The 27745-nt window shown below is 36.6% G+C and overlaps 1 protein-coding gene across 2 annotated transcripts in view; it reads right to left on the bottom strand.

The window, feature by feature from the left end:
• The window catches only part of dpp10 (dipeptidyl peptidase like 10), a 219599-nt gene that overhangs the window by 83048 nt on the left and 108806 nt on the right, over positions 1-27745 (bottom strand). For both annotated transcript variants that reach the window (XM_088930512.1, XM_088930513.1), the window contains exons 2-3: positions 16581-16695; positions 15130-15225 (exon numbers count right to left, since the gene is read on the bottom strand). In XM_088930512.1, the coding sequence (XP_088786638.1) occupies positions 15130-15225; positions 16581-16695 (211 nt within the window). The remainder of the gene's footprint in view (positions 1-15129; positions 15226-16580; positions 16696-27745) is intronic.

Genomic DNA, 27745 nt, shown 5'->3' on the forward strand with positions numbered 1-27745 from the left:
CCCTGAAAATGCTTCATTACACATCGCAGCACCCGTCTGATGGCATTGCATCACTTTCCTACCTTCTTCTTGATCTAAGAGTGTGATCTTAGCTGTAATGACTCTTCTTCATCAATGTCTGAACACCTCGAGCTGTAGCCAAAGGCAGCCTTCTATGCCATTCAAGCAAAGCTGAATATGCTGACGCCATACGACCTCAGGACAATGTCTGGAACACAAGTATCTGATTACTCGATCTCCTTTTAGTGTATCCTTTCACACATTTTGAAAATTTCGCCATGTTTTAAACAAAGTCATTTTAACTCAGACTAAAACTGATCATTCTACTAGTGAATCTTTAGAAGAGTATGAATAGGCCTGAATATGAATATAAGCAGTCATTTCGTCTTACAAAATGAGCCTGTCGGTGAAAATAAAAGGCATCACTTTCACAGAAAGCCGAATATTGGGCTTTTATAGACAACTGATAACAAAAAACATCAAACTAAAATGTCAATAAAAGTCTTATACTGTACGTACAGATACTGTCTACAATCAAGGCCACAGTATTAGCCATCCTTTGCAGCAAATGAAAAAAGCAGTCTTTTCTGTTCTACTTAATACTGGCTCAATAGGAGGCACAAAGTCTGTGTGTATCAAAATACAACATCACAATATGTCCAAACTATAAACAGTACTTTTTGTTACAACAAAAGTCAAAAGAGCACATTATATACTATGCCTTTGGAGACATGTTTTTCCAGAAACCACCTCCTGTGATGATAGACTAGTTGGCAAAATATCAGAATAAGTTCTTAGTGTCAGTATTTGTCAGATTGTTTCCACAGTTGCCACTCAGAAAACCTCATGGTCACTAAAGTGCATTTCCCCCTGAAAGGTTTCATTTAACTCTGTGAGCTAAATTTTTTAATTGTTCCTCCGGGAGATGTACTGTTCATGGAAAGTCGACAGGTGGTGATTACAAGCTCCACAGAACAGCATTAATTGGGATCTTAAAGCTTTACAAATTGTACAATAAAGTGCTAAAAGATTTTATTAGCAACAAGATTTTTTTAGATAAATTAACATTCAAAATATGCTTCTGGAACATTTTTCCTGAAATGCCTGTAAAAGTGTACTCTTTGTTTTCAGCCTAATTGGAAACAAAGTTACATTCCAGATACAAATGTACTGTACCATCCTGAAATATCTGTGAAGACCAGTCTTACGGTCTTGGCACAAGAGCTCAAAAACAGTTTTAAAACCTCAGATCAATTCAATGTCTCAATATAGAGTAAATCAAAAATATTTTTAATTAATGTATTGATTCAGCTATGTATTTAGCAATATATTGTATTAGTCAGTTGAAACACACTAACTGTATCTGAAAATATGTGTGTGAGTATATTTGGCAGCGATATGTTTAATATCTAAGGGGATTAATAGATGAAACCTGTTTATAATACACCTGATGGGATTTACATACATTTTTATGCATAAAATGATGTATATATATAGTCTTCTCTCACTATAATGTTGCTGCATTTGTGTTTTCATCCAGCAGACAACACCTCTGTGTGTTCTTCCACACCAGGACACACTCCGTGAAGAGAAACTGCTGTGATGTCACTTCCCAAGTCTCGTAAAGTACAGTATCTATTCTCCCTGAAGCAAAGGCCCAGGGGTTTGCAGTACAGTACTCACTGCTCCTGTGGTCTATGTGGGTCTCACACTACGGTGTGTTTGTGTGGAAACTCATATCTGTGGTCTGACCACAAATGCTACAATCACATGTGTGTGTTTCATAAACTTTCTACTCTAAAATTCCTGTATTGGAGTCCTCCAGTATGATCTGTTTGTTGTACGGAGTACACTCAGGGATCTCTGATATATTGAACTCTGTGATATAATAAAATAAATAAAAGGGAACTACATTTCAGGATGATCATCCTTAACACTTCTGATTTTCAAGACTTTAAGTAAATAACATTCTTTGGCTCTCTTCAAATGACTGCCTTTCTTGCTCTACTTTTTTAAATAAAAGTATTAGTATGTATTAAAATGAATCAAACACCAATTTTATTTTCAAGAGGTAGTTCATGAGAGCAATTTATCTACAGTATAATGATCAATGATGTCTTCTCATTAAGTCAGAACTTTTATGAAGAAAACCTCTTCTGACATTGGGATTAAAAATTATCTCTAACCAGAGCATGCTTAATTCTTAAATATTTATGTAACAAGAATCCTAAAAGACTTTAAAGTCCTGTACCATCTAATCTCTTCACGAAAAAGTGTCAATGTAACTATGGTAACCAATGGCAGCATGGCAGCATGAATCTCTATACAGCATCATGGCTGAACCTTCAAAAAGTAAAAAAAAAATAATTTAATTTTACTGTTAAAAACTATGTTAATACAACCATATAATGTATATAAACATTCAATTATTCAATCAAGTAATTAAATTTCATATTAATAATCACATTCTAGTTTTTCAGATCTCTAATTCCGGTCTAATAGTGGTCATCAAGGCAATCCATTTGCAAGGTTTTTAATCACTATCTTAGATTTTATAGCTGAAAGTGAAAGCTGTATTTAATGCCACAATATTATGTATAAGTGAACAATAATTCCATGCATGTATGCAGTGTTTTTCATCCCGAAGGATACACAAGCTCTTTACACATAGAGTGTGACCCTGCTGGAGCAGATCAGGTGAGGGAGCAGAAACTGAATTCAGCAACTGAATTATGGAATTTTGTCATGGCATCAGAGTTACGAAGAGTACCATGCCATTTTTAACAAAACAAAGAGGGGGGACATCAGTTTAATGTCCCATCCAAAGGACCATACATGTATGTATCCACCATCATCACACTGGGGCAGTGGCTTAGATATTCTTTTGTAGAGGGAACACTACTGATCTCTCCTCAGAGGTCTCCCATTCCGATGCTGACCTGGCCTAGCCTGCCTAGCTTTTGAGATCTGACACGCTGCAGCAGTGCTTCTTTGATTGTTTTCTACAGTCCTGCAAAATTCAAGAGCTTTCCTCCGCTGTCCCGAATTTCTGATGCTGAAACCATAAACTTTAATATATCCTTCCCCTCAAAGCAAGGGATGGCTGGAGCTTTTACTGTATATAAACTACTAGCCGAATACTGTATAACAAACATTCTTCACTGAATGTACAGTAAGAGCTTCAAGGAAGGTTTAAGAGCCTTGAATTTTGATGATGTAAAGGTATTAAAATCTACTATCCATGCACCAGTGATGAGGATTTTTTATCAGTCTCTGCACATGATAGCTGCCTACATACAGTATACTGTAGTTGGCCTGTCTTTCTCTGCACCCACGCAGCTACACATTTTTTTTTCTATTTTCTTTCTTTGGGAAATCATACATCTTTTTATCTTTGTTGTTGCTTATGTTTCTGTAGATATAAGAACATACAGTAAGAATGGTTACATTACCCGTTTGGTCCATCTAGCACATTTGAATGAAGCAAAAAGTATTTGGCTTTCAACCACATGGCTAGGTAGTTTGTTCCACACTCTATATGCATCTTTCAAACCCAAAACCACATTATTCCACTGTTTTGCCACTGCTGTCAATTCAATATCAATTTTAATCTCATTTTTGTAACACTAAAGTTTAATTTTTATCTTTAGGAGTCATACTTATAGATTTTTATAAACAGAATATAAATTAAAAGATCGTTTGAGACACATTTCCTTTTTATGGACCTCTTTTAAGATATAATTAATGAAGAGTTATTTCTATTCAATGCGATAGTCATAGTTTTTTCTAAATGCAGAACAAAAGCAAAGTGTTGGATGCCATCACAGTGGTCATAGGTCCATCTCATGGCAAAAGTTTTAAAATGGACAGGTAAGAATACCGTGTAACAAACTGTGGCGCATGGACTAACCAGTGTGCGTTGGATTTATGGCTACTTAATACCCAGTGGACTCATCACCTGAAAACCCCCTGATCTAGGATGTGCATTTCATTAAGTCACTGTACCTGCTGCTGACATCTTTTACAGATCAAAGTCAGATGTGAAGTTGGCCAGGAGAGAGCCTAGAACACCGATAATCATTACCACTTAGCATTGACATCTCTCTGAAATTAGATGGCACTCTGCTCGGCAGAGTTGTGCATTTTGCATGAGGTGTCATTGTTTTTCAGCTCTGTTTCTCTGCACTAAAAAATGCAAGCTTCCTCTTTCTTCATGAGGTTTGACCTAAATGATCTCACACTTTGTGCTGTATTAAATATTTAGTTGGCTACATTTAAAGTAAGGGCATATGCTTTATTCAGTAATGCTTATGTTGCCTGTAAATCTGTACATATCTTTCTGCAAACATGAATGGTTCAACTGTTCAAAAGGAATTTGCAGTCATAGAAGAATAAACATTTTATGCCCACACAAATGTAGATACTGTTTATGCAGTGTCCAAAAATGATACGGTCTCCATAGCAACACAGATCAAATGCAAGAAAATGCTTCCAATGAAAGGTATATTGACATTTCTAATATATCAGTTATCTGTAATAAGAGAGATAAAACAATACAGAAAAAAATAGATTGTTTTAATAATAATAATTATTTACAGGATCACGCTAACAGAAATACTTACTACTAATCAAGTTTTATAGGGGATTTTTATTTACAGAATGTTTATATTTTAATGTTTTAAAGGATTTGAATCCCATCACCTTTAGGAAATCATCAGGAAGCTGCTTCTTCCTGGTTAAGATTACAGCCACCCAGAACCTCTCCCTGAAGCACAAACCGCAAGCAGGACTGCTCCCTGTATGCAACGCCAGCCCATCACAAGACACACGCCCATCACAAGACACAAGACACTGTGATGGTTTCGAACCTCTTCAGATAAGGAAGCGCACTTCAATAAGATACCACACAACGCAACCTCTTCTTCTGTGTCTGAAAACTCACTTGTACCCGCGTCTAGTTCCAGGTCCATATGTCACTGTTCAGTTGTAATTATACAAACTACAATAGGCCATATGTGATCTAATCTGCCATTGGACTGCTGCCGTGTCGCACTGCTCTCTCTAATTTCAGCCAGAATTTGATCAACAATTTCTTTCACTTTGCAGCCTTAACATTTGCAGACACTCCTAGTGCTGGTGCTACAGTGTGTCTCAGGTACAGTACTGTAGGTGTTTTCATCACGTGAGAGTGTACAGTAATAAGAGAATTTGCATGTCATAGCATGAGCAGCAGTACAGTATATGCTTGTATAATGAATTAAGCTGGAGAGGAGAATTTTGAAGAATGCCTGGGTCTGACACTCAAAGCTCAGAATTACTTTACATGCATGTATCTCCACTGAAGAACTTGAAGTGTTCAATTGAACTTGAAGAGCTCAATCCTCAGTTCAGACCACATTTTAAGGTTATATGAATATACAGTTTCATTGTTCAAATCACAAATGCTACTTGAGAACAACCATACAACTAAACCTTCCTCACCACAAAAAGAAGCTCAGAACAGTTACTATTACTGCTTAGAGGCCAGCAGTGAACACCTGCCACCTTTTACTCTTTATCCAATACATCACTGTCTGCACTCATTGCATAGGCCTTAGTCATGCAGGTGAAAACCAATCAATACACCAGCATCATTAGGATTCTACTTAATTGGTTTGTGCTGATAGCTGCCTTGTGCTAAATACAAATCTGCCACTGCCTAAACAATAACATTTAATAATCATTGTCACCGACTGTTGTTGCAAAAGTAAAGTAAAAAGAGCAATTCATACATTTTTTAATAGGGATAAAAATTGCATTTTACTGTATCTTCCCTTCAAATAGCATGGGTCTCTTGCATCACATTAATGAAAATGCTTTGTGATACAATAATAGTTTACTAAGCGAAAAGCATTTTGATAAAAGGACATAACAATAATTATAACATCTATTATTTTATTATGTGCATGGCATATTCTGGTTATTTGTATATTCTCAGAAATTACAGAAGTGCCTTGAAAAAAACAACTTTCTTAGAACATAATACCCTAAAATATGACATTGCATAGAAAAACAACGAAACACTACGTTTTTTATTGCATTTCCTCACAGTATTACCCTTAATTATACAGTAAGTACAGTTCTACTGAATTTCGGCATTAATATGATCAATATGATCATTTATATGATATGATATCATTTATATCATTTATATCAATTAATATGATCATTTGATCAATGGTCGCTTATGCAGTAGTATATTGATGTCAAAACACATAACCATGATCAATAGACCCAATATTTGTGTTTATATTTTTTTTTCATGAATATGACATATAGCGTAATCAACCTGAATAATATTTTAACACTAGGAAGGGACTTCTTACAATTAGTCGCACTCACTATTAGAAGTTCCTTGACGGTTTCTCATAGATAACAGGGAATAATTCCAGAGGATCTCTGCTTAGAATTTCATTACATAACCTGGTTGGATTATCGGAGAGAAAAGATGAACAGTCCTTCATGACTTCATTGAGTGCCATCAAATCAAGCTGAAATCACAAAGTGCAAATAGGCTGTTTTTGAAAAAGCACTTCACAATGCTCGACATTGCTTTTTTTGTTGTTGTTGGCTTTGAATTGCCGCTTGCAGAAAAAAGGCATATCATCCTACCACACATTTAACAGAGATTAGGAGAGAATTGTAAATCCCTTGGGGTGTAAAAAATAACCAGCTTCTGGACTGGTATTCTCACTTCAAATATTATTTTAGGATAGGAAAATCAATGGGTAGTCCACCATAGTTAAGACTCTCCATCAGTGAATCACAGTACGAAATGTCTTATCATTCCAGAATTATATCATGAGAATCAACAGGCCACTAAAAAAGTAATCTTCCCATGCCATACTGTACTTCAGTGAAAACATCTCCACATGCTCAATTTGAATTTTTACGCAATGGTTTTTGAGTGTTATGTCTCCTTGTGTTAGTATGAATTCATGGATAAAAATATCTTCAATAAGTATTAAGATTCACAACTGAATAAACTAAACACCAATTTAACTGGGTTTATCAGATCTCAGTTATTTTAATTTCAATTCTGTTTTTCACAGATACAGTATGATCTATACAGTAAGTGTTTTGTGTAGAGCTGCAGTATAGAGCCAGTGATTTTGTGAACATCTCTGAAGAATCAGCACTGCTGAAAAGCATGGTGTATCTCTGACACCCCATGAGCTGGAATTATGAACTTGAAGTGCAATTTCTTACATTTTTTCTGGCAACAAACAGAGGGACCTGACTGTTATTCTTAATGCAGTAACTGAGTACTTGGGAATTGTTAGGTTGGTTATGTTTAAGCTTCTAATGGAATACTCGCACAAAGGAGTATTTACCAATTTTAAGGCCATACAACATACATAAAAATACTTTATGAAATGATCAGTTTTTAATTCATGTTTTTTTCTGATTTTCTCTGCTTCACAGAGCAAATGCTACATGGACATTTAAGCTCTGCCCCAACCAACAGCAAAGTGTTTTGTATAGCATCTGCAGGTTACCTCAAACAGCTTTAGAATACAAATTCTGTCATTAATGGGATTGAAACTACTCCAAAATATTTTTAAATACTTCTACCACAAAGGTGTTTAATGTTGTTTTAAACACGAACAAAAGTTAGGTACATCTTAAGTGTTTATCTAAATACACATACAGTAACAGAAGTCATGGCACAAGCTCCCACTGGCCTACAGCTCTTTCTCACTGCTTCAGTTAAGAATCTGACACTACTAATGATATCTGAGAAGCCTGCTCTTACTCTCTAAAGGGAAACAGCAAACAGTGGGTTTCCAGCTGTCATATATCTTTACACAGTTTATATACTGTACACACAGTATTTTTTCCTCCCGAAAGGAAGCAGGTACATCTCAGTTACAGTGCATTTTCTGATGATTTATTTTTGTAATTGTTTGTCATCAGCATTATTTTTTTTTTCACTACTACACTTCTTTTTCTTATTTTTTTCACTACAGTAGCTATTTGGGGAGTTAGTTTTCCTTATTGCATTATTGCTTGACACTGTCTACTGGAAACGCTGGAGGTGCTCACATGGTCAGCTGGGAACATCGTCACTTACTTCTTGCTTCCTCTCTTTCCCAATTCCTGCTATAACTCCTATGGTCCTTATTGTGGTTCCTTGTATGCATACAATAAAGCTTGGCTGGACGAACGGACACTTCAGGCTCGAATCTCTTGGTTTCTACACACCCATTCACACCATGTTCACATACCAAAATTTCTTTGGACTGTGGGTGGAAACAAATTCAAACACAAGGAGAACATACAAACTCTACCCAGATACTGTAGCACCACAGCTCTGGAAATGAACCCAGAGCCCCAGCACTGCGAGGCCGCAATGCTAACTCCTGTGCCAGTCAAACTGCAGAACAGTACTGTATATATTACACACACATAATCTGTACATGTATTATGAATTGTGTTAGTATTACTATAATAAAAAGATTACTGTGGCTTTAATAAATAAAAATCTAAATTAGAACTCAATGCTTGATAGATCTACATTCAATGTTCATGCAATGTTCTACTATACATGCAAGGTTAAAAAAAACATACAGTATAAAATGTAATGGCTGTTTTTTTACTTGACAGTATGTACAGTATGACTTGACACTGCTGTTTAGAAAGATTCCGTTTAGTCCTCTTTGATATTCCTGTATAGTTTGCAATTGCTTGTACAAATGAATTAATATTCAGGAATAGTATAAAATCCCAGAAGGACAGTTGAATGAATGAATTAAGACCAAAATGTTTCACTGACTGAGATCAACACCGAACCATAAAGTCAAAAAAAGGCAAAGGTCAAGAAAGTGTCTTTGTAAACTAATTTACTGATAGAAGACTTGCTAAATTGCAGTGATTAAGCAACTAATCTGTTCAATTGCTGGAAAACAAAGCAGAGCACAGGTTAAGCAAAACACAAGAGACCTACAGACCCTGAGGACCAAGGCTCTGAATCATTGCACTTATCAATTGTCCCTTAAGATAAAACTATTTCAATACTAAGCACTGTATCCCAGGAATACACCAGAGAATTAAAATTGTTGTATGTTGCAGAATTCAAGAAGGCACCCATATATTTCATTTTGAATTCTTAGAAATGTCAGCACTTTAATTTTGCAATGCAGTTGTTTTTATCAGTACACACAATACTGAATAGGCGTATTTCAAGGGTACTTTACCATATGCAATAACTCAAGAATTCTGGGGAAATTACTTTTGGCACTAACAACTACTTAAATTATTATAGTACATGAAAATGTACTGCGTATTGTTAAAACTGAGAATTAAGGTGTCGTTTTTAAAATAACTAAATTAAGAAATGGAAACATAAACAGCTAAGTTTTGTAAGATATAAACTACAGTACATCGTTGATTTTTAAAATCCACACCAAGAATGCCTAAAAGAACCATAAAATATTAGATCTTCTGTAAGGAAAGAATGAAGACTAACAGCTTCCTGTGTTTTTTGAGGGTGGGATGGAAAGTATGTTTGCACCTTTGTAAATGAAATACTTCAGTATAGTACACATTATCTTTCCCTTTCCCCCAGCTGAACATTTATAGTTGCCTCCAACAAACTCTTATCTTGTTTAGGAAAATATGTGAGACAACATGTAGCTGTTGGAGCTGAATACAGAGAAAGTTTAATCACCTAAAAAGCAGAACAGAGAATTAATTATCTAATTATCATTTTAACTACTTCTGCATTGAGGAACATGGTACGCCTTCACTTTCTATCTCCTGAGTTGAATGTAAATGAAACCAATTAAGTTTCACGCTCAACTCTCCCTCATATAGTAGAGAACTATTTTCCGATAAAGACACAACATGTTTAATAGGAATAAAATCCTCTTATTTGTGATAAAATTGTAAGATTTTCTTTCCTTTGTTTTAAATGGATTTTGTATTGGCACTCTGAATTATACTGAAAAAAAGCAAAATAAAAAATTAAACCTCTTAACCGCGAACTGGAATGAGCAGATAAGCTACTGTTTTGTTTAAAAATGTATAATACAAGGCATCATTCTTCCTCATGAAATTGCATTTCAGAAACATTAATTAAAACCAGGAAAATGTTGTGCTGTTAATCTTCTCCTTTAAGCTCGCGCCTTGTGTGACATTAATGTTTTTTAATAATGTTATGCCAGAATAATGTCTAGCAACATCCAAACTTTTTTACCAAAAACAAACAGCAATATGCCATCCATAATCCATACAACTCTGTTCATCAGGCTTGGAGAATAGTAAGGTGGCATACAAAAAATTGATATCTTTGAACAAATTTGATTGGCACATGTTCCCAGTTCCAAAATGTTAAACAAATTAACTGAGAATTAAAGATTGCTTAAAACTGCACTTATTCTCAACTGAATCAAATCTAAATGCAATCAGGTAGAATGAGTGAAGAGATGCATACTGTATAGGCATTAATGTTCATGTCAACAAGTTCACACATATTACCAGTTACAGTACTGTACATGTTACATGTTTAGGTTCTCTTTAAGAAAGATTCCAAAGCACAGCTTTGTTTTTGATTTGTAATCAAGTCATATAGAGTCTTCACTTGCCTACATTTCCAAGATGATTATAATATCAGCGTGATATATTAATCGCTGTGCCCCTAACATTGCACAAATGTTTGCTTAATAAGCGGTGGCAGTATTAATAATAAATTACACTTATATAGCACTTTTCTGGACACTCCACTCAAAGTGCTTTACAGATAACCACCACCTAGATGATGCGACGGCAGCCAAAGTGCAGCAGTACGCTCCCCACACACCAGCCATCCGAGGGGAGACGAACAGTTTGATGAAGCCAGTTCGTAGATGGGGATTATTAGGAGGCCATGACTGGTAAAGGCCCATGGGAAATTTGGCCAGGACACTGGGGTAATGGAGTAATGACCACAGAGAGTCAGAACCTCTCATCTGATGGATGACGCCTTTTTATAGTATAGTGTCCCCATCACTATACTGAGGCATTAGGACCCACAGAGACTGAAGAGTGAGTGCCCCCTATTGGCCCCACTAACACCTCTTCCAGTTTTTCCCAGGAGTCCCCCCTCCAGGTACTGACCCAGGCTCACACCTGCTGAGCTTCGGTGGGTTGTCAGTTGTTGAGTTGCAGGGTGATATGGCTGCTGGCTGAAAGCATTGAGCACATTATTTTGCACTTTATTTTTGGAATAATGTCAGCTGCCTGTTCCTGCATCACAATGCTAGCATGAAAAAGACTTTACAGTTCAGGTGTTTCCATTTTAATTTTACTCCAGTGGGCGTATCTTTGTGAGAACTCGCACATCTGTACTATAGGTATTATCTCAAAGCTGGTAATGGACCTAAATACACAGTGTGTGTGGTGCTACGATAATGGATCTCTGAGGTCCATAATGGATTTCAGTGTTGATCAATAGTGTGTCAGTATTTCTAGGTATATAATTCAAGATAAAAATGCTATGAATAAATGTCAAGAGTCAGTGTTGTATTTTGTATTGAACAACACTAATGGAGATAAGCACTCACTGAATCCTAAAATGACATATTATGCCATCGGTACTTCCAGGCAAATAATTTTTATGTAACTGCAACTCAGATTAAAATGTGAAAAAAAATGTGGAAAAAAAATCAACAGCTTTCAGTTCAGCTCCTATGCAAACCATCACGTATTACAGTAAAATGAATTAATCACAAACACGAAAAAGCTTTACATCTACATTTAGTTTGAATAAAACCTCCAGGATACTTGCAGGCACATCTCAAAAACAGCATAACGGATTTCTTGCTTTTGTAGGTGACTGGCACATGTCTAGTTTCCCTGTAGAGTTCCACAGATTGTCAAATGAGATTTAAGACTGCTCTGCTCAAAAGCATAGCATGTTGCATTATTAATAAAGCAACAGTGCCAGGCTTTGGATTAGAGGGATACTGAAACACAGCCCACTGTATGGCTTTGCATTGTTTTCATTTTCAAGACCCTATACCCAGAATCAGTATAAACACAATATGTTCATTATATACACAAGATTTTATTTAGATTTGTTCTATTTTTTTTCTATTTACAATTAAATGCACTTGGTTAAAAAAAGAATGTAATAATGTTGATACAGGATAAATGCAGAAGTTCTATATGTTGGACTGTTAGTAATTGAGTCTGAGAATCTGGGCAGCTTGGTGCCCCCTATAATCTTGTGTTGTTTAGTATAACTGTTTCATGATGAATGAGAGGAAAATCTAAATTTGGTTCATATTGCAGTGTGATCTAATATGCCCTTGCCAGCTGAAATGTTACACATTCTCACTCACATAATACCAACCATTTCATTCAATCACTAGCTGAAGTGTTTCTTTGAGATTAGTAACCTTTTGTTTCATTTTTATAAATTCAGCCTTGTGCAATACCGATATGAAAAGGCAGCAGGATGGGCAAGCAGTGCCCAGACGCTTCTGACAGTCACAGGTGCAATACAGTGATTTCTGGATTCCCATGCCCTGAGATGTCTAAATTGGCAGGAACCAATTCTCATCTTGCCGAAGTAGTTCCCACTGACTACGGTAGATGCCTGGAAGGCCGTCAGAAGCCTGGCCAAGGAAAGACTCATGCATGTGCATTAATCATCTCCACGGTACGCGTTGATTGCATTCGCTGGATGCAAGGATACAGGTTAAACGATGATGACACTCGTTTATCCTGCTTCCTCATTCCATGTGTTGGTTAAGGCACATAAGCATTTAAAACATCTGAGGAGAAAAAGAGTTCAACAACACGTACTGTATATACCTATCTACAGTAGCTACCAAAAATCTTGAAATGTGGCTTTGTAGAACTGAAAAGTAAATTGAATCTGTCCATTATCAGTGATATAAAGAGTAATAATGCTATGTGTATAAAATGCCACAGTCCTGTACATTATAGGCTGAAGTCTAATCAGCAGCCTGCAAGAGCCCAAGATTCACTAGATTCACGATCCAGGACAGACCGCATTGTAAAACAAAGGAATGCAGTCAAAAACACTTCCTTTAAATCACATCTAGTAAGTGAAGCAGAAAGTCACTGTAATCAAGTAGGCAATGGAGTTTATTACTGTAATGCAATTAGCTATCATTCCTATCCTGAGAAAGTGTTAAACGGATCCATTTTACATCCATTTGCCTCCACAGAATGGTAAATTTACAACCACTATATTTAAGGGTTTGGCTTTAAAACTTTTACCCTCAATAGGGAAAAATCAATAGGGCTGCGTTGTACTGCTAAGACAATAACATTCTTATACTGCTTGCTCATTTAAGAAGCGTCTTCATGAAGGAAGTTGCTAAGAATAAATCAACATTGTTTGACTGTGCAATTCCTAAATATACCAGACAACTGAATATCTCTGTTTTCTCTCCAGTCCTTTGTATGCACCTTGCAATAACAATTTGCAAAAGACAGAAAATGTATTTTAATGACTGAAAATGACTGTGTGTTTAGGTTGACGGCCGTGAAAGCTATTATCTTTCCAGGTTTACAGTACATTCAGCATTATAGCAAAAGAATTGCTTCTCAACCTAAATAATTAAACAGACACACAAACCACATACAAATAAATGCACAAAAGCATTTGGGCTGCCTTATTGTCTATGCTCTATGCAATGAAAAGCGTTTGGCAAACACACCGCTGAATACACCGTACCTCCTGCTGAAGGTTGAGCAGGAGAACTGGGACAGAGACAACACAATGGCAACAGCTTAACATTCTAATTGAAAATAGACAGACAAGCCAGAGTAATTTAAAATAACATTTTATTCCAAGGTGCTATCATGACTGATACCTAATACGGAACTTGTGTAGAGGCAAACGTTTACTGTTGGATAGAGTAATTTACAAAGAAAATCTTTACATATTTTTTAGAAAATGATATATTGATGGGATATGAATATTTTCACCTTTTTAGCTTTTATAATGAGTTTTAATTTTTTAAAGCTTTAGCTGCTTAGGCAAAAAAATCACCACATCTCATACTGTATGCAGAATTAGGTTGTTTTCACATAGAATGAACTACCAAAAAGAGCCACAATGACAAAGAATGATGGCCAAAAAATTCTCCCCAATAATAACATTTTTAGGCCAGTACTGACTATAAAAACACTGCAGCAAGAATTTTGTTCCCCAACATTTTACTGCACTGTTTTAAATGCATCTTTCAAAGTAAAACAGCAATTTACCAAATGGAAAAGGAATTATAGCACCAGCCTTCAGGTTTTGGGAACCCCTTCCCTTTAAACTTTATAGCTCTGAACAGCCCGCTTACACATACAGTACTTCTATCTTCTATTCTACAGAAAATCCACTCTACAGTCTTTGCTCATTTTACTTTACAGGTGAAGCAGAAGGCGCATTTCTCCAAGGTCTAAAGAGAAATACTGCCAAGTTTTTTACCAACTTACTCTTCCAGATGCAGGACAGGACACTAGGAATGTGTAGCAGTACTGTAGTAGCAGCAGTAGTATAATAATAATAAGGAACAAGTAATACTGTAGGTTTATTCCATGCTGAAAAGAGAAGAAAGAAAACACAACATTTCAGCTGTGGAGCCTTCTTCAGGTGTGTATTTTCTTTCTTCTCTTTTCAACATGGAACAAACCTATTACTTGTTCCTTTGCAGCCTATGCATGCTGACAAAGCTACCCACCTGAACTACTATAATAATAATAACAACAATAATAATGGAAAAAAACAGAATGGGGTTATTATAGCCCATAATGGGATACTACAGCTATAAGTTTAATCACATAAAAAACACACTCCATGTCTGATTTAATACTAGACTGAGAAAAAAAAGCAGATCTTTGAAACATCAGGCTCTGACAACACACTGAGATCAACATGATGGAAAACTAATTACAATTCCCTTTCATGAGAAAAGGGAGAACACAGAAATGAGTGGTTTGAAAAAAAATTGACAAGTTATTTTTGTAATTTATAAAAGCATCACGTTTTACATGAGAAAGCAGAAAACAGTTTTGTCAAGGAACCATCGAAGGCAGATGAAGAAGCAGAACCAGTATAGTGGAGGGTTACCAGACACCTACCGCTTATCCATTTTGCTTCAGGGTCATGTACAGCAAAATCGGGTTTAAAAAGATCTTCCACAGAAAGTTTAGTCTCACTCCCACTCGAGGTGTCATCTGCAAAGTAATAATAATACTTATTTCTTTGATAGGCTTAAAATGTATTCCTTTCTTTGCCTCGAGGAAGTCAGTTTTAATAGATGCTTCAAAGAAATTACTGTTAAATTCAAGGATTGAAATTCGAAGCCAATTTTACACCCAAGATGAATGGACACCATGGTCCAGCTTTATCTTTTAAATTTCTTACAGGATATCGACTCACTACTTTGAACTCCTATCAGCTATGATTGCGTAAGGGATAGATGCAGTGCAACATCATTTTCATGCAGTAACAGTGATGGGGCGGCTAGCCACCTTTGAAAATGAAATGAGGGCAACACAAAGTGATGAAGGTTTGGGTTGCAGACACTGCTGTTGTACATTTGAGCACAGTACTTTATCTCAGTGGCTGCAGTACACCGACCTAGCAATGCAAGGGGTAGCCCAGCAATGAACTACTGTAGGATAATCTCTGGCCTTTGAGCCTCTAACCTGGGGTATGGGCCTGACTTACTGTACTAAGCATCAACAGCACAAATCTAAAGTTCTTGCTTTGAAGTTATGTGCTTTGTTTTCTTTCTCCAGATTTTTTACTTTTGTCATAGATATCTCAATAGGAGTGCTCCAGCGCTATGCTGGTCTGAAAGTTTCTGTTGTATCACAGTGCTTGGGTGACAGGACTGTCTAAATGACTTCCAGTTCCGATTAATTAATAAGTGTACAAATTTGCAAGATTTCACCAGTAAAACAGAAATATATACTGTGTGTGTTACAAGAATCATACTGGTATATGTAATGAGAAAATAGAAGTCTCTTTAAATGTTGTTGCTTTCCAGTGAAACTTCCAGAGCTTATTCTTAATAATTCATGACCTGCTCGCTCTTAAAACACACCATAACCCTGAAAGGTGTTTCTCATAAGACAGATAAGCAAGTAAGTCCAATGGGAAGTTACTGTATATTATTTTGAATTACCTTATACATTAACTCATGCTAAATGCTTCTATTTTTGAAAATCAAAAATGCATGTTGACAAAGCTGTAACTGATGTTTCAGAGTAGTATTGTAATATGATGGCAACAGTTCTCAGTGTTTTAGGTTTATTCCCATATTTAGGCAACCCCTCCCCAAGCACACACAGAGATGAAACAATGTGCTGTTGAACTGATTAGAAACCCAATATGATTGCAGTAATCAACACAGAACAGTAATGGTGAAATGGTTATTTCAGAGTTGTTTTTCACACATCGGCTAATCCATAGCTCATTACGTTGTTCTCCAATCATTGAGTCTTATACTGTATACACAGTACATTTTATAAAAATAACAACACTAGTGATGTGACGCTATGCTTTGTGATAACATCCTTCTTACCTGGGGTGAGCAGTATGACCGACATGGTAATGAGGGAGCAGACCACGAGAATGACCAGCAGTGCGATAGCAATTCCTTTCCAGTTCCTCTGTGGAGGGCTGCCACCTCCCAGGTCCTATAAAAGCACAAACAGTGATTTCTCAACAGTGATTTCGATATGCAGACTGAACCTTCAAAAATGTTTTGCTGAAGCAGAAATTATACGACACACTTTTAGCTTACTTCAGTGCAATCGATCCAGGCATTCCTGAACAGAAAGCCACTTCTTCTGGGTTGTGGTAACCCTGTAGTCTATCTCAGAGCCTTAGGGCACAAGATGGGATTACACCCCGAATGGTATGCCAGTCCTTTACCCATTACACACATTAATTACGCTATGAATGATCTCTTTCTTTGGTAGAAAACATACTGTAGCTCAAGGGCATGCGCACACGAAAACTTCACTTCAACGCCGATGTCAATCTAAAATCTGGCTTGATTCACAACTTTCTTCAACTGAATAGTTTTGCAATGAAATTTAGCTGACCACTCCGCAGGCTCCTACATAAACCCTTATCCCCAGGATCCCTCTTTAAACTCTGCGGCACATCAATTTATACAAATGAAGTCCATGGGACAGTATTCCTGTTCCAGTCAATGCATCAGGACAATTAGTGTCCTGTTGTATTATACTGCATATATCATATACTGTACACAGCACACTCTAAATTGAGAATTATTGACAGATGCATTCCTAGAGACTGTGTGCTCAGGAGGAGACAGTGGTGATCCCATACTCATTGCTATAACATAAAAACACAGGAAAGGTTGCAAATTAGAGGAGCCCATTAAGCCCATTCACTGTAGCTTGTGTGGTAGTTACTAGCTAATTGAAGAAAGAATCTCATCCAGCTGCTTCTTGAAAGAAGCCCAGGTATCAGCTTCAACAACATGGCTGTGTATCTTGTCCCATTCTCCCACACCCTCTAGGCAAATCTCTCTCACGGGGAACCCTGCCACACCACACACACGCAATTTAGAGACCCCAATTAACCAGCATGTCTTTAGAAAGTGGGAAGAACCAAAGTTTCCTGAAAAAGCACACATACAGTAGACACAGTGAGAAGAAGCGAAATATACACAGAATGTGTTCGTTCGAAGAGCTGTGAGGCACATGACAATCTACCGTCAAGTAAGTACATAAAAAAGGTTACGAATGAGAGGATCCAGCCATTTGGCCCATCTAGCTTTGTAGTTAGTAGTGAATTTATCCAAGGATCACATTCAACCATTTCTTCAACATGGCAGGATAGCTTGTGCTCTACTCCCACAACATCCAGTAAGTGATCTTAAAAATAATTAAGTAATTAACACATCAACTACTGGATAATTATAATGGATCTGATAATAATGAAGGACAATTACAGTCATTCCGAGTGATTTTTAATGTTAAGCTTAACATTTTAAATCACCCTTAGAATCAGTCTAAAGCACTATTTTTATTAACGTTAGCTAATCATACAGGCTGTGTAAAAATACAGTGTGATATTGATATCACATTTAAAAATCCTTTTACAATATGCCTTTAATGTTCTGTTTATGTGGCACTAACATACTCACACAAGCTCTGTTATGTATTCTCTATGTACATTTCAAAGGAACAAAATGTAATAGTGTGAGTTAGTCTCAATTTACCAGAGGCAAAACTATTGGGCATGACTGACAAGCATACAGATGCCTGAAAGACTGTTATATTCTCAGTTTAATTCAGACTGAGCTCCAGAACTCTGACTGCTGGTAAAGTCTAGTGGAGACATAGTGAAGACAAGAACTATTGATTGATTTCAAGTGACCGTTCAACTCAAAAGAGATTACATTCTTAGTCTTGTATGGCAATTGGACCTTGTATTTTATTCACATGGGAGTCTGAGAAATTCACACAGGCAAAAGTATATTATAAGAAGTGCAACTTTCACTGAAATGTTTTAAATACATGAAAAAAATGTATAATCACAAGAATCACAATGATTTTTAGTTTCTGTGCACATAAGGAATGTTAAAATGATAATTACTTCTTTCCAAATTAAAAGTAGCATCTCAAATGTTATCCTTATACAGTATCGAAATATTAAATTGAAAATAAATGAGCATTTGCTAGCTGCATAATTATATTATGAATAGTTAAATTCTAGATTATATTTGCTAAATCCAGTCTTAATGCATAGTTACATATGTATCAAGAAACAAGAAAATCCGAGACCTAATTTAAAAAACAAATCTTTTTGCTGATCTTCATAGATTAGAGGGATGGGTACTATATATAGTCATATGAAACACTTAAAAAAGATACAGATAATGAAATTCCTTTTCACGTTTATTTCAAACTAACACCAGCATGTTCATAAATAGATGTGTTGCTGGACTGAAAAGACAGGCAGGTAAATAGACACAGAAGGGGGTGTAAATTTACAAGCTTGAACTTGTAAGGCAGTAAAGTAATTGTTCCTATTAGTGGGTATTATTACATGTAAAGGCCTTACAAAGAGCAAGATTATACTACCTTGATAATCACGAACTATACATTGTTAAGACCAGCTGCACTACATCAAAGTAACAAAAATTAGTCACCTGTTTTTATTGAGTCACTAGTTTGCGGGTTCATGTTCTACAATGACATTAAGAAACCTGTGTATCCACATAGAAATGAGTCTGACCTTTATTTGACTCTCTGCAGACTAATGTGGTACTTATCCAAAGATCGTATGCCATGCCATGATAATTAATTTCCAAGCAGAAGATCACATTGATTCCTGAGTAAAGAAAAGTAATCCAACAGGCTTCACTTCATTTGTCCTACAAAGACCCAATTTCAAAATACCATTGTTTATAACTCAAAAGCACAAGCCTGGTAACAATGATTAATTCGTGCAATGAACAGAACAGAACCTCTTATTCCTGGTAAGGGAATAATAATGGCAATATTACTAGCATTGTTGCCATTCTGTGGGGTCTTTTAACTTTAATTGCCTTTAAAGAAAAAGGCTTCAATCACTAAAGAAAACATACTTTTACAAATTAAGTTTTGTTGCAATGTAAAAAAAATCAGGGTGGATTTAGCTCATAGAATTGTCAGAACACACAAATATATGAGCCTGTAACAGGACATACTGTACAGTATGCATTTACCTGTAAAGAGACTATTATTTAGTTATTTTTTTTAATTTTTAAGTTTTTCACAACCAATCATTTTTACTATGTGTATTTATAAGGGTTCCATAAGCATCAGGCGCCATCGAAAATGAAGGTACTGTAGAACATCTGTCTCAACAGAAGACATAATTTCATATACATTTTTAAAGCAAAATAATAGCACTTTCACATAATGATCTTGCACTTAAGATAAACTCCTCAAATCGTTCTTTTCCACGGCAATTACTAAAACATATGGATAAGCCTCATAGGATAACATGTTTATTCAATTCATACACAAGAAGCATGCTACTTTCTTTAGAAAGGGCTCTTCACAATAAAATAGAAAGAAAGTGCCCACTGGAATTATGCACTTGAATTGTCAGGGTAAAATTAGATGAATACACTTAGAATGAATGACTACATGCCTCCTTATTTATAATAGATTATTGATATCAAAGAAATGCCTTAAAAAACACTTTCTCATTCCATCTACAGAATTATTTTTTGAAAGGAGCATTCAAGTAAAAACTAGAGATGGTTCTATGCTACTGTAACTTGTATACTGTATTTTGCATGTATTGTCATAAGCTCAGGTATTCTCACATTGAATTTTCACAGGAAGGACACTGAAATGTAATCTAGGGTTGTTTGTTGTTTTTTAAGTAGCCAGAATGTACAGTATACCTGAAAATTGAAAAACAATTTTCTGCCAATCCCCAATTTGTTAGTCAGCTCTATACAGCACCCACCCAGGGCAAATGTCTTAGGGCTGTATGTAAATAAAGGAGAACATTTGACAACCTAGTGTTAGCAAGATTTACAGGTACAACATCCCCACTGACATGCTTGACATATAGGTGTTTCTTTTACTTTTCAAGTCTTTCAACAGCACTGAAGTGGAACAGAGCCTGCAGAGACATACTCCATGAACTGATGGAAAAAAAATAGCCTAATTATATCGTTGATACGCAAAGATTAGACAAAAACTAGAATGTAAAGAATGATTCCCTCTTTCCTTGGATATTCATTAAATGAAACCTACTGTATTACCCAAATCAAACCACTTTGACCCACTTACTTGTGTCAAAGTATGATCTTGAGTTTTCCAAAGATTAAAAGAAAATTATGGCAGAAAAAAATTGCCCTCTACTAGATTCATAATATCCAACCTTTAATCCAGTCAGAATGTTGTTATTTCAATCTTTCATTCTGGCTTTAAGTGAACATTCTTAGAGGACTACAATCATTACAAATAATATGCTTCATTTTACCTCATAATAGTCATAATTTTAATTGCAGGACAAACATATGACCAGTTTGTGAGCAGTGCCAAGATTGTCTGGGAAACAAGCTGGACCATCAGCTACTACTCTGTAACAGAGCAAATTAGTCTGGAGGAGCTAGACTTATACAGTACCTTTATTTCACTCACTCCTTCTCTTAAACCACCAGTAAGGGTTACCTTCACACTATAACCTAAATAAACCATCGAACGGGAAAGTTAATTTCATAGAGAGATATTGGTAAAAGACAAAATATCTGGCTAACCTAGCCTTAATCTTTTTTTTTGGCCAAAAAAAGAAAACAAATTTATTGCACCTGCCATTAATAACAGAATGAATAATTATCATCATCACGTTCATCATCATCACCACTCCTTGTGTACATAATAACATGGCAAAAATGAGCAGCAGCATGGACTTTCCTGTGCTTGTTTAAATGCCCAGGTGGTTTAATTTCCTATCTGTCTCTCTTTCCTCCATGTTCTGCTCATCTCCACTTCACAGAGTCCACTACACTCCCAGGATGTGATCTGCCTGACAGACCACAGGTGGTGTTTGCAACAGCAAATCGGAACTGTCAGACTGTGGTAAGCACCTGGAAAGAGAGCAAATTGACAGGTTTGACATTAAGTATCTGTCTGAAGGCACTACAGCCCTTTCTCATGCAGCTTCCCTTGCTTAAAACCTATGTAAATATTTGCTTGCTGAATACTGTACCTTCCGATGCTGTTTTTTTTCTTAATAAAAGATCTTTAACAATCTTTTTTGGAGGTAAACAGCCACAGGCACGTAAGAAGACACCCATGCTTAAATTCCTGGTTGAAGGGCAAAATGTAGGACAATATTTCTATGATTTATCAAGTTTGTGAGCATATACTGTACATGACAAATGGATTCACTTGTGCATTCAATCATTTTATACCTAGACTGTGGATGGCTTGGTGTTGTCGTAGTATGAGCTAGTGCCTCCCACCTCTCAGGTCCCGAACCTGACTCCAGACTGAGGTATCTTCTGTGTGGTACTGTATTTGCACATTTGCACAATTTCATTTGGGTTTTTTTTCAGTTTTTCTCTCCACTTCTAAAGATATGCTGGCTAGTTTAATTGCTCCCTATCCATTGTGCTTGTTTATGAATTCTGTGTTAGTACTAATAAGTTATATGTCATTTGTCTTATTCACATTCTGAAACATGTCAAAGGAGTACAGTATATCAGCAGTGGAAAGATCTGCTGACGACAAGGTCTACCAATGAAATGGATGGAATAAGCGTCAATGCCTTAAATTCACATTTTTATGGTGTAGTTCTGGCTCATCTTTTGAGATTATGTTTTATCAGTGCTTATTCACAGCATCGACTGAACTAAAATCCTGCATACAGACAATAATACAAGCCAGATTTCTCTGCTTTTCCCTGCAATCATGAATCACAATCCTTTCTGTCTCCCTGGTCATCACTGCCATTTGGCATTCATGATTTGGCTACTTGCAAGAAAGAGCATAAGGCTGATTAGAGCTTCTTGAGGATCTGCTTGGATTAAAGCTACTGGACTTTTTACCACTAGTGGAAATCCTGCCAGTCTTATTTTGCAGACCAATTCCTTTTTATAATCACAATGCCACAACAGATACTAACAGATGTCATAGTCAAACCAAAGAAATTGATCAAACTATATATTGTGAAGCCTAATCTACATAGGAGAAGTGCAAATGAAATTCATTACGTTGAATACTTGTTTAAATAATTCTAAAATCTAAACTATTCTTAATAGCAGTCTTAAACTGTATGGAAAACCTTTTTATTTTATAGTATTTTTTTTCTTTGCTAGAAAACCTAAATTAAAGACAGAGTCAGGGGTTGAAGAAGCAGACACTAGTTTTAAAGGGGGATAATTAAAGTACCTTTCGCTTCTTTGCAAAAACACACTTTTTCTACCAAGAATCTATTGACTGAGTATCGACAAAGGTTTTCATTTAATATAACAGTTGCACTAATTGCATTTATTGGTATTCGGCATAATTTATTAAGCATCTCACATTATTTTTGAGGTATGAAAGATGTCAGACCAGATATAATAAAACCAAACTTAAGTTTGTCCTCATTTGAAATGCAGCTCCAGGGAATATTGCAAACTTTTCATGTTTTATGCAGATGCTATATAGCAGTGTGGTCTTCTAGCTAACCACAAGACAAAATGTTAATGACATGCAAAAGGCAAAAGCAGAGAATATGAAAATCTTATCATTTCATGTCAACTCATATTTTATAATATCACACAGCATTTAAACATACGCATGGGGCCTGTTTTTACTGATTTAAAAAGCAGCATATCTACTGTAGGTGTCTTATCTTCATCTCTTATTTCAGATCATGAATGAAAAGGCTGTTCAAAAGGTTTCTTTTCTGTGCTTTTGTTCAAATACTCACAGTCAACAAAAAGCTAAGAAACACCTTAGACCAAAAACTGCACTGCTGCTAATTTCTTCAGAATACTCCTGTTCCAAACTCAAATATACTGTAGTTACCTCTTTGCTGTTAATTAAACTGTTAAATACAAAAAAAATATAAATAATATATTTGAACACAGATTCTGTTTCAGATCATTAATTTGTCCCTCTCAGACGTACGTTTCTGTAAACAAAGATAAATTACCCTTAGAACGTATAATTATATCAACAGCAACACACAGCTTTATCTGGAGAATTGTACATACATGTACCTCCTAAAATTGGTACCCAGCTGTATTTTCACTGTCTACAATCTCTAGCACCCAACCCTTTCCTATATAACAAAACCTAGCAGTATATACTTTAATCAACATAGTTTAAAGCAATACAAGGGAAATCACATACATCTACATTTTTTATAATAATGCTTTATACACTTATATAAACAGTGGCTTAAACATACAGAGTGATTAATTATAATAGTGGGCTGCACATTTAGCAAGTTTCAGTAACTCAAGAGTGGACTCAAGGTTGAAATCCAAGGTTATTTTGCACCGTAGGAAACCTAGGATGGCGTGCTGAAGCATTGATTTCCTGTTCTCTGTCGGCATCTTTCTAACCATGCTCAATGCCTGTTCCATCGCTTATTGTCCACTGCTGTCTGTGCAAATTGACCCTGACGAGCTCTAATGCCTGTGCAGTGTACAGCAGGTCTGGAATACTTCCGCTTCTGCCTGAGGTCTTCACCCCAGATCCTCTCTATTTCAAAACGGGTCTGTTAATCTTTTTTGTTAACTAAACGATAGAAAGATCTAACACTATTTTCTTTCTGATGGGTTTTTGCTCATTTGTTTTAGCAACTGCGACTTGTAATGAATGCTTTGAATGGACAACTCATTGCATTTCACTAGCAGAGGAACTGAATTTCTACTTTGAAAAGTAGACCTGTCTGGTCCAGTGATGGTTCGTCCACAGTAGCACACCCAAAGCAGAAGAGTATTTATTGCTAGAATGGCAAAGATGTTTGAGGTTACTCAGCCTGTCCAATTATGAGGATTAGTCAAAATGTGCCCTACACACAGCAATTCAGAAGACAGCCCCTCAACATATCACATTACTGCACAAAATAACAGATCCTTTGAAACAGTAAGCACTGAAATGGATAATATTGATATTATGTAAGAAATAAACCCACCAATCCATCCATCCATCAATCCAATTTATAACCACTTTATTAAATACGAGCCCTCTCCGAAAGCAACAGGCACAAGGCAGGGTACAGTACATCCCTGATGGGATGCCAGTCCATCAAAGGGCGGACACAGAGACACAGACACAGTCACAAACAGGTGGACACCCAGACCAAGGCCAATTTTCCCAGAAGCCAATTAACCTTCCAGTATGTCTTTGGACTGTGCCACCTTAAATAAACTAAGTAATAATAATATAATTGTGATAGAGGTTTGCAGTTGGACCTCCATGGCCTTGATCTGCCAATTTGCCTGTAGTGAATGGAAAGAAGGATGGGAATTTCTTATGCAAATGTTGGGATAGACTGGATTAGAGGCCCATGTTTATATTGGGAATATCAAGCAGGAATTGGAGTTTGGAGTCTTTATCCAGAACCTTCTTCTAAAAATTCCATTGTGATGCAATGCCATAGACATAATTGCTGTCACACTGATACTATAATCGCTGTGATATGATCTAGGCCTACAGTATTGAGTTTAATGTGAAGTAGGCTGCAGGAGACCTGACAGATGCAGGACACTGGCCACAGTAATACACACTGAAGGGGAGTTCCCATCTGTTTCTCCTGAAACCAATATCAAAAGCACAGCATTTTTCCAGAGCCTAGACGAAAATATAATAATAAAAAAAAACAGAAGATGTACTTGCACTGCTAAAAGGTGCATACTTCACATAATTGATTCACTTCACATGATTGAATCACTGTAAAAGCAGATGCTGAGATCCTATCTGAGCTTAATATATGCAAAAAATATGTCCTGCTCAATTTGCCATTACAGTCTAGACAACATACCAGTACGTAGTAACCATGCTTAATGAATAAGGCTGGGAATCCTTCCCACACTCTTACTCTTTAGCTCCAGATAGCCCTATTCATTAAAGCCAGAAATGATTACACTGGGTAAACTTTATTTTCTTGTTTGTCTTATATTACCATCTGTTACTGTGTGCATTTGACTTAATTGTTGTTTATGGACATTTATTGTTGAGGAAAGACCGTCTTGTGATGTCGAAGGCACATTAATGAATCACCTAAGCCCTCAATTTCATGGGAAATGTTCTCTTTGGGGGTGTTTACATAGGTAATTTTTTAATGCAAGCTGACACAAGTGACACATACACAGGCACATCCAGCAGATGAGTTGGAAAGAAACAGTTTTTGTTACCTTCCAAAACAAGAGCCACGGAGAAGGATAAGGTGAATCTCAGTTACACAAGAAAATGACAACCAAATTGCAGGAAATGCTTGCCCATTTTCAGAAGGAAATCCACATTTGACTTGAAAATGTTAATGATCTCATTCTTTGCCAAGAAAGCCTGGGAGGTTTGTGAGGACAGCATCTGGTGCAACAACAGGGCTGGATACCTTCATTATTCATCCATTATTCACTATTTAAATACATATTTCTCTTCAATGAACAAATTATAAGATAAATTAATTGCTGTATTTGTCATGTTTTCTGTGCAGGAAACCAACATTTTTCAAGAACATAGGAGCATTTTCTACACAATTAAGAAGACAAGAACCAAGTGTTACAAACTAGAGGAGGCCATTTGGCCCATCTAGTGCATTTACTGTAGTTGTCAGCAGTGAACTTATCCAAGGATCTCTTCGAGCTATTTCTGAACAGGAGCCATAATATCGGCTTCAACAACATGGCAGGGTTGCTTGTTACATACTCCCACAATGGTGTGTCTAAAGAAGGGCCTCCTGATCTAGGTAATGCAATTCCACTATTGTCCATCCCTACTTTTCCCCTGTATTTGCATCACCATACTGTATGTTGTGTGGGTCTTTTCCAGCAAAATAAACTTAAAACCAGAACAAATTCATGGATAGATTTGAATGTCCCTGGATCAAAGAATTTAGCTTGTTTAGACATACTGTATTGTATGATGTCAATTCAGCGAGTACTGGGTTAAGGTTAAAAACTGTTATAATTAGCTAATCTCAGCCACACATCAGTTGTGGATTTTCACATCAAACTCAGCGAATGTAATTTCCTCTGCTGGATGCCCTTTTTGTAACCACGAGCCTGAGTGACACAAGGTGGCAAATTTCACACAGCACTTCTTAATCTCAAGGATATCACAACAAATAAACATCAATTTGTCACTGTCCAATCCGGCAGGAAACAGACGAGGAACATCAGGGAAGTATGTCATTGCCTGTCAGAGGTACATTCCCACCACAGTGAAAGTGGTCTTAAGCACTAGATACGTCTGTACTTCACACGACCTTGAAAGCACTAAAACCCCCACCTTCCCCTGTCGTTCTGTCACACACCTTAATGAGCACAAAACACAGCAGCATATTAAAAAAGAGGAAAAATTAAAGACTGATCATTCTATCCCAATAAGTAATGACTCTCAACACTGGAGCTGACAGGGCTTTATCCCTCTCAAGCAAGATATAAATGCATTTTTCACTGGTCCAGAGCCAATGATCCAGTGGTGTACAGACATAATAAATAACCCTGCACCTGCTGCTCCGTCTTCACCTCCCTTATTGTTTTCCATCAAATCTGTCTAAATATATTTCTCCTGGTTTTGGAAACCACAGAGCCATGTGCTCCTGATTCCCCGGTGAAGACCTATCACTGAATAATTCATTACACCTGAGCTTCCTCTGTGTACATTTTTATTAGCTTTTTTTGGCAGTACATTCAGTCAGCTACTGTATACATCAGGCCCCAGCTCTGGACAGGTATTTGTTCCCTTTGGGTACATGTAGTAAATGTACCCCTAAAAGGAGGCCAGAGTCTGAAGAAGTAATATGGCTCTGAAGTCCAAGGACCAAGGGAAGACGACTGCTCCTAAAAGCCAGGAAGATATAAAAGTGAACATGCAAGATTATCAGGTAATAATTCCTTATATTTTATATTGTGATTTGTATTTACAGAGCTTTACAAAGCAGAGGACCCACTTAATTAACCACATAAGTGCAGTCCCCACCTGGGTCACACATACAGTAGCTGTCATTATATACCTGCTGCCCCACAATACAACACAT

The sequence above is a fragment of the Atractosteus spatula genome, chromosome 13 (assembly GCF_055471065.1).
Source record: "Atractosteus spatula isolate fAtrSpa1 chromosome 13, fAtrSpa1.hap1, whole genome shotgun sequence".
Taxonomy (NCBI): domain Eukaryota; kingdom Metazoa; phylum Chordata; class Actinopteri; order Semionotiformes; family Lepisosteidae; genus Atractosteus; species Atractosteus spatula.